Below are 13,617 nucleotides of genomic sequence, written 5' to 3' on the forward strand. Positions count from 1 at the left end.
TAGGGGCGTCCATTGGGCAAACATCGCAGTTTGTTAGTCATGTCTAATGTTCGACTTCTCTTTCTGCTCTTCAGAGAAGGCAAATCTTGCTAAGAAAGGGACACCAAAGGGGGTCTGTATTTCCACTGCATCCCCTCAGTGAAAACTTTTCAAACAAGCTCTGCTGAGAGATGACTTTGTTTGAATTCGACTCACCGAAAGACATACCTCAAAACAGTAAGCAGAACAATGGCTCTTTAGTTGCGGAGGTATGAAAGCATGAAGGCATGGGTGGGATTTATGAACTGGGACATACCATGTCCCACATGCGGTGAGAGAGAGAGCCCCAAAAGTGCACACACCCTCCACGGATGCCTCATTTACTTATCACACTGTATCACTTACACCAAACCGGAGAAGCCAAACACAGTCTGGATCCCGGGCCATCTGAGGTCAGACGCAGGTGCAGGAATATTTCACAAAACAAGACATTTATTACAGGCCAGGTTTTCATCAGTGCACATCCTGGCCAAAGCTCAGTGCCCTCACTCCCATCCTTTATACAAGCACGAGATGGTAATCGCAGTAGGCCATAAGCATACAAACATAGGTGCAACACTGTGTTTTTGTACTGCTGTCAAAATATCGGTGTACCGCAGACTCAACATCAGGGGGATAGAGCCGGCCGTGTGGCTTGACAGATGTAGTGTGAGAACAAGAAGGGACCGCGGCGAGAGACTGTGAGGAAAAATCTTTTTCGCATGACACCTCATGGACTGTGAGATTCATTTGAGGACATTAAATACAAGACCAGATTTAAGTTCTTGAGTCCCGCCGTGAAATCTGGTTATTTATAACTATAAACTTCCAATTGGGGTTTCCATCGGAGCAGGAAATTTGATTTTAGCATTGGGGCCCAAATCCTAAAACTTGCCAGCCGTTTTCACTTTTTTTACCAGCTGACTGACCTCAAGACAACTTGGTTGGTCTTTACCTTCACTTAAGTTGTGCTTTCAGTCTGATTCAGGCCTGTTTAGTTCTCCAAAATTTTGTGAAAACACGAGCCAACAAACAAATAGGGGTAGAAATCTTTTGGCACCTCAAAATTTGACACCAATTCAGACGGTTGCAATGTGATTCTAAAACACAGAGGCGTTATGTCATGAAGTAGTACTACTTAGTTACAGTACTTATGTATTTTTGGGGAGTATCTGTACTTTACTTGAATATTTATATATCTGTCAAATTTCACTTTTACTCACTACATCCCCCCACACATTTTAGTTACTACAAAATCGGGAGAAAAGGGAGGAGGGGACAGACAGAGAAATGAAGGAATGGAAGGGAATGAAAAACTTGATTTTTTTCTTCATTAAATCCTTTAAGTTGTAAAAAAAAAGACCTTGTTTTTCTTCAAGTGTATTTATAGTGTAAACTTCATAATTCCTAAAATTTTGGGCACCATTTATTAACAGCATGTACTTGTACTTATACTTTCAGTGCTTGAGTGCATTTAATATCATTATTTGAGTACAAACAAAATTGAATACTTAAAGACTTTTACTCAAGCAGTATTCTTATATGTGAATTTAACTTCTACCAAAGTCATTTTCTTGTAAGATTTCTGTACTTTTACTCAATTACAGCTTTCAGGTACTTTATCCACCAATAATAAAACGGTAATCAATGAATCTTAAATCATCATCATTTTTGATTTCTACAAGTCAAGTCTGCCAAACAGTATGATTGTCTATTACCATTTTAATGAAGATCTGCAGATTTCGAATGTTTCTATTAATGAAATAATTGAATTATTTGGATATTGTGTAGGCGTGGCAGAGGTTGATATCCTCTGAAAGACTGGAGGAGCACACCTACATTTACCAGCCTGAGCTGAAGTTTTTACCAGCACTTTGGGGCATCTGGTGGTATTTTCCCTCCTCTGAATACACTTTGTGCTATTCCACAGCTATTTTCCACCACACCCTACCAGACAAGCATGTGTACCGAGAGGTCCCTGCAAATAAAAGCAGAGCAGGAAGGTGAGCGCCGCAAAAACAATCTTTGATGAGGCCTGTTAAATGAAAGCATAATCCCTACAGAGCCGCGCTCACCCACGACATAACTGAAGAGCTGCAGGAAAACTCAAACCAGGACTACTGTGGGTGGTCAGAGACAGCTCAAAACCAAGTGGCAAAGCAAACACACACGTATGTTTTGCTCTTACTCTGAGTGATTGAATGTTTACAAACTAATTGTGAGGAGCTGGCTCACGTTAATCCTCCATAAGAACGTATGCTCTGTAACACTAATTCTCTGCTGGAATGTCGTTTCCAAATTGCCTGTAAGAGCCGGAGTCAAGTCGTATCAGCCCAAACAGCGCGCTCGCTGGTCTTTTTAATCTAAGAAATCAAAGCTGAGTAAACACCGCTTTGGTATGTCTAATTCCTTGAGCCAAACTCCAGCGGTCAAGTTTCACACATACCGACACACATCTGGAGCTCTCTCAGCGTGGAAGATCAAGCTTGATATCCTGCACATGTTGCGGCGGTGCGAGTCTCTCCCGAAAGCTCTGACCCTAACACTCTACAAATACATCACTGCGGAGGGGAGCCATCCGCGGGCTTCTGTCTGTATGGAGATGTCAGGATTCCACACAGGGAGCCAAGTGCTCTCATCCACATTTCCAGGGGGATCTTAGATAAAGTTTTAAGACGTAATTGTCAGAACAAAAGACAAGCACTTAGGCAAACGACAGGGGAAAAACTGTGAAGGGGCTGGGTGGATGCTGGACGCTAAGTGCACTGGATCAACGAAAAGACTCGCCAAATCCGTCAGCCCTCCCAGAGACGTTGTAGCGGTAACCGAAAACAGCTTTACGAAATGCCACGTCATTCCTTATCTGAGCTGCTCCCTGCAATGTTTTGATTAATGTATCTAGTGTTCATTCGGTTCAGTATCTCAGCATCAAGAGCGCTTTTTCCACCTTACTTAAAATTTCTCCTCTGCTGTCAATCCACGTTGACTTGCCAAAGAGGCTAATGCATGCAATTTTGGTAATCACATCTGTCTCGTAATGGAGAGAAGTCCTCATTTTTAGATACTGGAATGACGATAGTTCTCTCAGAGCGTATTAAAGGTTCCAGCGCTCTTTCATCTGAAAACAATTGTTGGATTAATGCAAAGAAAGCTTGAGAGTTTGCTGAGACAGCAGCCATCCTAAATCACCCTTGACCTCGCCATGGTGCCAATACATAGGTGTCACAGCGAGAGGCTCAGTTGCTTGTGTAGGGTTTCACCTGTCTGCCCTGAGCAGGATAAGCTGCGTATGTCGCCTGACGAATGTACTGTGAGAGACAGAAGTGTGGACAAAGACCTCTGGAGAAATAATTTTCCCTTGGCGCTTCATTTAGAAAATTCTCCAGGAGTGCGTAATTCATTTTAAAAGGAATTAACTAAAGTAGCAGATTTCAGTTATGGAACTTTGCAGTGAAATCTGATTGTTTATGACTTTATAAACTTTGGCTTCACTTAAACACTCTTTATAGCCATGCTAGCTGAAGCTTAAGGGATGGAAATGTCAGTAGGTCCGCCACTTTGGTACAAAATGAAATATCTCAACAATCATTCCACGGATTGCTATGAAATGTTGCACAGACATTAATGGTCCCTAAAAGGACGTATCCTGCTGTCTTTGGTGATCCCCTGACTTCACCTAGTGTCACAAGCAGGTCAGTCTTTTCACTTACAGGTCCTCTTCACACCTGGTATTAACATGCGTTTTGGGTGATCTGATCACAAGTGCACAAAACTAAATCCAAGTATAAACAACCACAAAGACGCATTGTGATCTGATCACTCCAACCACTTGTCGAGGTGGTCAGGGACGCATACGACAACGTCTTTTGTGGTGTAAGATCTAATGCGTTCTAACCAAACATATAAAGACAGACAACATGACAGTTCCCCCAAAGCACAGCTTTTCAACCTCTAAAGGTCATAAAGCCTTAGGCCACACTAAAAACTCAAAGTAAATGCCAAATAGTTTTTCCCAAACTGTGTCACCACGCAAAAGGCAGCGTGAGATGTAAACATCAATGGTGTCCTCCTCAGATGAGCTTCCACGTTATCCAGCTCAGTGGGTCTAGATGACTGAGCAGTAGATACACGCTACCCTCAGCGCTGAAATATGGTTGACGGTTGTAGTTCAGTAGAAAAAAAATAGTTCCTGTAGGAAATGGCTCACAACAAGGTCTGTGCATTATTTTGTGTAACCGGGTCATGATTTCTAGGAAGAGGCATTGCTTTGAGCTTTTCAAACTAATTTTTTGTGGCGCTTTGAGCACCACAAGCCAAGTGCCATCTAGCTCCGTTATATTGAAGTGACAGCAAACATCTCTACAGCCGATATCTCCATCACTCTACAACTCACACCAAAATAATCCAGATTGATAAATAGCACTACAGGAGTGAACTGGTCCGTTAAATTAAATCAGTGTCAGATAAATCAGATCCACACCTTTCCCATAAATTTCTTTCCATTCAGTGCTGTGCTCCCTTTTAGGAGGATTGTTTCTTCAGCAGAGAACAACTGTTGGATTTAGCTTGAGAAAAGTTGGAGTGTGCTGAAACCACAGAGACGTCCTCCCTGATCTCCCTTGACCCCTGCGAGGGTACAACTCCACGAGTGTCACAGCAAGAGCTTCTCTGGGTCGTGTTTGGTTTCACCTGTCTGCCTTTCAGAGCTAGATCTGAACAGGTAGAGGAGAATAGACCTATAGAGTCCGCTCCTTTTCTTCCTCCCTCCCCTACCTCCTCTCCTTTCTCTGCCTCTCTTTTCTTCCAGGCCGGCTAATCTCTTCTCAGGTTTAGGATTCCCGGTCCGGGCCCTTTGAGGAGGAGGAAATATGGGGTTGGGTAAACATCAGGGCTCTCACTGCGGGGATTACAACACCCATATATCACCGTGACAACTCCCTTTTCAACGGTTGACAAGTCGCCAGGACCCTGTGCGAGAAGGGATCCAATGACACTTCCTATCGCCACTGCAGACACTGATAGCGTATATCGTCACCGTTTTCACAACATCGTGTCAGTTTATGAGGATCCGGTGTCTGCACATCCTCGGTCAGCGTCTTTAGATCAGTCTGAGGTTTTCACACATTATCGCACCTGATGTTTGGCTTGTGGGCATCTTCGGAGAGGGAACAACACAAACGGAAAAAGGCTCTAGAGGAGCGCTTTGATCACAAGTCCTTTCAGAGAGACCGCTGTTCATTGTCCGTGACTTCATTTCACTCTCTCCTCTCGACGGAGCAAAGTGGCACGCATGGCGACCCGCTGCTGGATACATTGTGCCTCGGCGGTTCAGTGTTACTGCGAAAAATGTGAAACCACAGTCAGGCCTCATTTGAGAGAATCCACGCTTTATCCAAAAAGACATCGCTGAAGGTCAATGAGGTGGACTGTTTTCCCAACCTCTCTGGGACAAACACCATTCCATGTGCTCATGCAGTTTAACTGTCAGAGGTTAAAATTCAATTAAGCAAATGGCCGTACTTTTCCAAAGAGGTGGGCGCGTCCAGTAATTCCTTTAGAGTGATACATAATGAGGGGCAAGGGACACTTGAATGTTCTCCACACGGTTGTTCTTCTCACTGGTGTCCAGTTGACAACAACCAGTCGTGTCAGAGCAGAGAATGAAATCATTTAGGGAGGAACAAAAAGGGACTTAGAGTTTATGGTGGATTACTTTTAACAAAGAAAATATACAAAGTATTGATGTCATACCTCGTTACAATGTCAGTTTTTTCTGGTCATTATAAAAACTGCGAACAACAAATACACAAAGAAACACAGAATCAGTGCTGCTTTGGGACATGCACTAAGAAAATGTTTACTGGATTCAAAATATTTCCAGTGACATGCAGCTCTGATTATGATATTAAAGTTGTGTATACTGGAAGCACGTTTCGATGATGGTACTCTTAGCTTTCATAACTCAAAGTCTCACTGATGCTGAGTTAAAACTGAGATTGTTTCTCATTATATTTACCCAGTTCAGTATTAGCCCTGTAGTATACGTGCCAGACCAGTAGTTGGTGGTGTAACTTTGTAATGACACACCATAGAAGAGCACCACGTGCATGCAAAGTGCGACCGTGACGTCACCGTTTTCACAGGATCAACGCTTTGCCAGTTTACAAGGCGACAGAAGGGGTTGTGATTTTAAAAAGATCACACTCTGGAACCCGGTTTAAAAAATTTATGTTTTTAGGCCTCCAAAATGCCATTGTTGTGTGTACAAAAAGCCAAACTGCAATAAAAGTTTAACGTTTCATGCAAGAACCGTTGCCATGTAAACAGACTAAATGTTTTACCCGTAAGAGCCACATTTTAATGCTTTTGTTCGTCATCCATGATGGGAAAACATCAGATTTACACAGTAACATTTTACTTTTAAAATCACATCGCACTATGGAGCATCTCTACTAATGGAGAAATCAGCCATCATACTCTTGACAAGTTTTAGCCAGTGTCTGGTTCAAAAGCAGTTTAGCCAACTTTAATGACGGTCACGCTGCCCGGCCTCTTGCTGCTCCCTGTTTCCATCACAGTTACTTTTGTGGTGAGGTCATTTTAACACAAGGTTTGAAAAGTTCACAACCTACCATGCTGTTCTCCTGCATTGCCTCTGTGTACAATGATGCAGCTAAAAAAAGTGCAGTGATTTAAGTGACAAAATGAGAGTTGACTGAGGGGCTTTTTGACTGATGACTTTTACGGGGGCAGCCCGGGTTTGGTCAATGTTTGACTACAATGGAAACTCTCTCCAGAAGTCAGAGACTGGATCATTGTGTTGATATGGAATATCGAGCTGCTTTGACCTGAACAGAGTCATTAGGCGGGTTTCCATTAACACTCAAATTGCACAAATTGAAAGGAATTCCTAATGGAAAGACGTTGATAACGGGAAAAAGAAAGTTATGCTCAGATGAGGTGATATTTCAGGCGATTGGAAAAAGCCATATTTTCACAAAACTGCAATGAACACACTTTTTCTTTTCTTTTCTAGGTCACATGATGCTATGGCTATGTGCTTGTCAGTAGGAACTGGCTCCCACGTGATGCAGAAGGAGCTACAAGAGCTGTTATTGCATCGCATATCTCTTTAAAAGTTGAGTAGATCACCTTTAAGTTTTGAATCCAAAATTCCTCTGTGAAATTGTGGACTATCACCTCCCAGAAATCCCTCATGCATGGCTGCTTCCACGTATAAGGGGCTTGCCTTTCCATTATCGCTCACATAACACGCAGATTACATCGCCTTCGATTGGAAATAATGATGGCGAGTGTGGTGGCTGCAATAGAAATAAACTTGCTTATGTTGTGAACAGCCATCACCATGCTTCATAGAATATTATCACAAGAGGAGGAGTCATATAACATCACTCAGTGGAAACACATTCATCTCGCAATTTTGTTTTGTTTTGTGCAAATCTGTAATGGAAACCCGCCTTGTGATGGAGTTTTTTTCTTTTCATTCTCGGTGGTGTTGAGACACATCGCCACACTTACACAATAAAGGAAATATCTGAGAAGTCACACTCACAAACATGCATCTAGAAGAATAAACACTTCTTTTAAAGTATGTATTGGCGTTAACATCTTATTAATATGACTTGAGTGAATGTTTATTGGTAGAAAGTGGACTATCAGAGGTCACAGGAAGAACACATGTTGAAAACTAAATGTTTTCAGCGTTCTTCCCTTACAAAGATAACTTGAGACTTCCAAAACAGGAAGAACTTGACCTCTCTTTGCAGGGAACAGAAAATGTAATCCAGGCTGTTTTGTCGCTGGGGAAAACACAACATGTCAGCCTTCATGTGACCTCTGGATGTTGAAATTACTGAATTTCAAGGCAAAGACTTGTGGTGCTCGGTTATACTGTTGCTCATATAATCACGGTGCCATATCAGATGTTTATGGTTGAACAGGGCTGTTTTCATGTTTTAACTAAAGCAACAAACTCAGAGGACAAATAAAAGAAAAAGTACATTTCTAAGCCACCCGCACACATTTAATGCATCTTTCACCAATCACACTGATTGCCTAAAAATGTTCATTATGTGTGCATTATTGCCTGCTGTGAGATCTTTAAAAAAAAGAAAAGCCAAAGAAAAAAACAAACGTAGAATTTGTGAGCAATGTTCATATATACTATGCGGCTTACAGAGGAAGTGTTGGCAGGCATCTCCACAAGTATGAATAAGGCCATCTGGGAGGAATTATCCTCATTATAAAAAAAAAAAAAGCTAACAGTGATTTATACGCGGCTGTATTCTGCTGTTCCACTATCTCATAACGATAAGCATTTTATCATGAAACACACATTATCTCCGTCCACTCCCTTCCCCTCTCCTCTGTCGGACCAGGATGACTAATTAACAGCATTAGTTCCATAATTCAGAGGAAAACTATGATGTCCAACATCCGATAGCTGAATCAGACTCATATGTGGCTGAGCAGCGTACCTCATGCTTCATTATCAGGATCACAAAGCATCTCGTTTTAATTAGACATTATGTCACGGCATGATGCTGAATCGCTGACCGCTGAGGGCCGAGCCTCCACCTACAGTTTATCCCTCTCATCTCTCTCCTCTGCAGTATTCAGGGTTCAAACACCTTTTTTACCAATATATTTCTGACTTTTCCCGGATTTTGGGGCAAATGTTAAAGATCATACATGCGCTGAAACAACCGTCAATTCTCCTTATTGGTTCTTTTTCATTACTCTTAATAGCTTGATGTAACTTAAATATATAACTTTAATTATATATATATATATATATATATATATATATATATATATATATATATATTTAGAACTGAATATTTAAATATAACTAATGGTATGTTCATTATGACAAGGGGAGGGGGTGGTGGGAAAAAGGGAGGCATGTCAATTTTTTTTTGAAAGACTGGGTGAGACTTACATTTTATTACTTTGGCTGCATTTGATATTTATTTTATATTTTCTATCATTTTAAAAGATCTTGGAATTTTTTCTTCAAAGTCTTTGGCAGTTTGTACAGAAAAAAAAAAAGTTTTGGCTTTTTTTTTTTTTTTTTTCTTCAATTTTGAAGAAAAAAACTACCAAAATGACACATTGTACCCCTGGCCAGAAACCATGAAAACAGAAATTATAGCTGGATTTTCAAATTTCCAACTGTCCTTGGTCAGATTTCCATGACTTTTCCAAAACTTTTCAGGGTATAAGTATTTTTTTGCAAAACTTTTTCAGGCCTTGGAATTGCTATTTGCAAATTCCATGACTTTTTAAGGTGTTTCATGACTGTACAAGCCCTGAGGAGTGAATAAAGCCGACCTGCTCAGACATCCTCTCGCCTGAGGCACACAGGCTTTTACAATTGATTTGTGAAGTGATGCTGCCGCCAAGTAACCTCATTTATCGCAGTGCTGCAGTCAGTCATGAACATAAATCGTGACGGATGTCGCATTAAGGCCAACAACACCATGAATATTCAACATTTGTCTTCGGTTTGCCTACACATCTGGCCCAAATATTGTGATTTGTCTCGACGGCTTTGGTAGCATGAATCCTGACATCTCTCACTGCGCTGGATAAATAATTCCACCTTAGATAATCCTATAATTACCAGGCAGTCAGTTGGATTTCAGGTCAACCGCATCCATCCTGATGACTCCAGTGCACACTTGGCGGGCCTCGCTGTGGACTCCCGTGACACACAGCTTAACTGTGGATGTTCGGCCTACATGTGCAGTGGGTAGAGCTGCTTAAGACCTAAAAACACCTCTGCAACCTTTACATCCCTCTGGCATTCACTTATAATACTGAACAACATGTACTGCAGAAGTCGGAAAGTTGACATCTTCCCCTCTTAATCACACCAGTGGAAACACATTTATTCACTCATAGGCCTATCACAATAACAGCTTTTGTTGGATGGTATATTGTCCCAGAAGTAATTGCAAAAAACAATATTTTAATTTTTAAACAATTTTATGATGATAACGTAACAGCATAATAATGAAATTACACTCTTTCAAAGAGCAATGAACTTTTGATTCTTAAAATTATTCAGACATTGGAGTTGAAATTTTTTTTCACATATTTCTAAAATGGTCAGGTCTATGTAAATGTATATTACCTATTCAAGAGAAGCCTAAAATTACTCAGCTTGAGACTAAATATAAATTTGGCCAACAAAACACAACCAAGTCATGCCTTGACAAAGCTTTGAGAACACCACAGTGAATTCCATAACCTGCTGATGTGTGCTGCAGTTGGCTCCCGGGGGAAGGACAAAGAGTGGACAATAAAAAGTTGCTGGAGGACAGAGCTATATACGATGGACATTTTGGCTCATTGCCAGGATTTGCAACTAAAAGCTATCAGGACTTTGTCTTTTTCCACTCCAAAAGTGCAGCTGCAGGCTACCAGGTGGCTACACTATGTCATCTTTGAAGTGTCGTTTTATTTTCTTAGGATTTGCTCAGTAAAAAAAGGAGAATTGCTGCACCCAAGTCTTTTAATAGTCATGTTGTCTCTCAAAATTCTGACCTTTTTTGCATGACCGTAGCACAGGTGTAGCTGTTCATGACTTTTTTTTTTCTCAGCAGCAGTTTAAGGAGTTTGAGTTGCCAGAGGATAATTGATCTGTTGATCCAGTCAAAGCTGACCAGATCAGATCGATTGATAAGAGGAGCAGCTGCTGCAGAAGTGAGTGAAAGCAAACTTTTAGATTCAACTCAATGAACAGTAAAGTTTCACTTTTACTACACCTGGTGTTCTGTTTCTATGTTTATGCCCATAGCACACTTTGTGATTCAGGATTGTTGTGCAATGTATAACTGAATGGTTTATATATTCCAACAGTGCTCCTTATGAACAGTCCAGCTCCGAAAATGTAAAATCAATATGTGGCGGCAGATGTTTTGATGATGGGCCAAATAAATAAATAAACCCTGAAATACACTAGTGTGGATGTTGCCTTAATCACACTAATGGGCACACATTTATTCCCGCTCGCACATAAAAAAGTTCACGCCCGTCCAAGCGTGCACACATAAAGACGTGTGATAAAAGACAGCAGCCTCGCCTGAAGCATAAAAGCCTGACAAGACATTGGAACGAAACACTTCAAGACATTTCCCATTTTGTTTTGTTTGGCGGCTCTTACATTCACAGCACAGGAACTCTGAGGTCACTGCAGGAAGAAATAAAAGAAAGACGGGGAGAATCTGAGAGCTTACCTTTGACTGATGAAGCTGGATGCCATAGAGGAGGATATTTCGGAGCTTTGCTGCTGAGGCCAGGTCCATGATAGTTGCTGGCTCTGCCACTCTCCCGCTGACGGACAGCTCATCTGAACCGCTCAAATACACCTATCAAAACAAAAAGACAACGCGTACAATCAGAAAATGCTTGCCAATAGCGAGGATCTCTTACCAGAACAGCAATTATGCCCCTTTTTCTGGAGCAATTACCGTTCATTGTTCGAGCAGCCGTTTAAAACATGTTGCAACTCAATCTGCCTGTTTATTTAAGGTTGTGTTCAGGGATCTGCTGCGCTGAGAGTAAACAGGGGTTGGTTGATGCACGGTCCTGTCTGAGGATATAATGATGCTCTAATTTCAGCTGTAAATCTTAAGGGCCTCTGGGGTTTATTTTCTCCAATTAGAGCAGCATAATCCAGACACATTGGTTCACATTACTGTGTCATCCCTAATCCAAAATTTAACCGATTTCCATAACCGTCCCGCTGACAGAAACTTAACTCGTGATTTATTCCCTGCAATTATTTTGTCATATATCCTCAGAAGCCGTGGCAGTGAGACGTGATAGTCAGGAGAATCGACTCAAATGTGCCAAGACGTCGGCTCTAAATGCGCAATTATTTCACTTCTGCTTGAATATCAATCAGACGTTCGCTGTCATCAGGTGACATTCGGTTGTAAGAGTGATTATTCAGCACATTAGCAGGTGTTAAACCTCCAGGCCACCAGTTCACGCGAGGCCACTGAAACACTGACGGAGTGATATTTGTGCTGACAGAGTGAATTATTCAGTTCCAAAATATAAACTGTCACACATGCACACAGAATTACTTAAATAATCCACAATGTGTCTTGTGGTGGTGACTTTCTTAACGTTTCTTACACACACTAATATGTTGGAACTGCCCATTAAAACCACTCATATACCTCTGGCCACTGGACTGGTCTGCTGGGAGAATTAAAGGACAAATCTAATGTGACAAACTATTCAAAATAGCTGGTGGAGATATACAGTATTTTATCTTTTTTTTGCTATTTACAAAAACACATAACGTCAAGCACAGCGAGAACTACAGTGTCAAAAATGGTTTAAGCTGATGCGAAACATCTGCAGTTAATGTCAGGTTTTGTGGAGTCAGTTCCTCATTATGAGGGTGTGATGGCTTTTTAATAGTGTTAAAAGACATCCACCATAGAGGAAAAATACGACAAAATTTCCTCCATCAGTAGCCTTTAAAAGAACAGAATGAAATGACTTGATTTTTACAGAGTAGTTGTTGCTGTAGGTAGCTCACTGGTGATACCCACATCTCAAAAACATACACAAACTTGATAAAAGGATACTTTTTCAATTTTTAACCATCTATGTAACATATAGTATGTGCAGATGAAGTGTGGTAAACTTTTCTACATCTTACCAACAGAAATGCTCAATTCCTAGAGAAAATCTGTCAGATAATGCAATTCGCATCATCTGTCTGATTTTCTCTGGCTCTTCAGCTGTTGCTTGAACTACAGGTTGTACACATTTTTGTATGCCTGCCATCACTCGGCACACAAAGAGTATAGAAACAGATCATGAGACAGAGATGCCTCTCTCAGCCTAACTTAATCTTGGATTAAACAGCACAATAAGGCAGCGATGATCAAATACTAACCTGTCTTCAGAAACCTTTTTCACACAGTCCTTTTCTGTGTTTTCTCTGGTCATGTAGCACCAATTTCAAAAGTATATGCATCTATTTTCTGCACTGACAGTGCAGAAATGAAATGACAATAAAAACACAATTTTCCTGCAGAAAAAAAGATCTTTAAGTAAAAGAAGGCCAGGCAGGAAAACGGATACCATTTAAAAAAAATACACTTCATTGAGTTTAAGATGTATGGCTCGGAGTTCTGATAAAAGAAACCAATGAACAGGTTGTAGGCAAAGACAGTTGCCTTGTTTAAGTGGGGGTTTACTATTGCACTTTTTATAATGAACAGTTACATGTGTGTCATTTAGTTGTTTAGTTTCAACTGAAAATCAATGTTATTACTGTGAAAAACATAAAAGTTGTTGTTATGTGGTTAAGCTGCTGTCCAGAAATATACATGTAGTGCCTTCACGTGTGATTTTAACTGCCAAGTAATGAGAAATATGAGGCTACTACACGATACAAAACACACAGATCACAGATTTATGGTATCTAACAACATGAGACACAAAGGTGCTAATATGAACAACATGGGCTCTGTCTTTGATACAATGCTCAAGGTCATAGCACCTCATTTTCACAGATCTGAAACAGTGACGTCCATCAGCCAGTCT

At 40.9% G+C, this 13,617-nt stretch overlaps 1 protein-coding gene across 1 annotated transcript in view; it reads right to left on the bottom strand.

The window, feature by feature from the left end:
* crppa (CDP-L-ribitol pyrophosphorylase A) overlaps positions 1 to 13,617 on the bottom strand; it is a 54,996-nt gene that overhangs the window by 13,037 nt on the left and 28,342 nt on the right. Inside the window, exon 9 of the mRNA XM_042490192.1 lies at positions 11,283 to 11,414. Coding sequence (XP_042346126.1) covers positions 11,283 to 11,414 — 132 coding nt within the window. The remainder of the gene's footprint in view (positions 1 to 11,282; positions 11,415 to 13,617) is intronic.

Source organism: Plectropomus leopardus, chromosome 7 (assembly GCF_008729295.1).
Source record: "Plectropomus leopardus isolate mb chromosome 7, YSFRI_Pleo_2.0, whole genome shotgun sequence".
NCBI classification, from domain to species: domain Eukaryota; kingdom Metazoa; phylum Chordata; class Actinopteri; order Perciformes; family Serranidae; genus Plectropomus; species Plectropomus leopardus.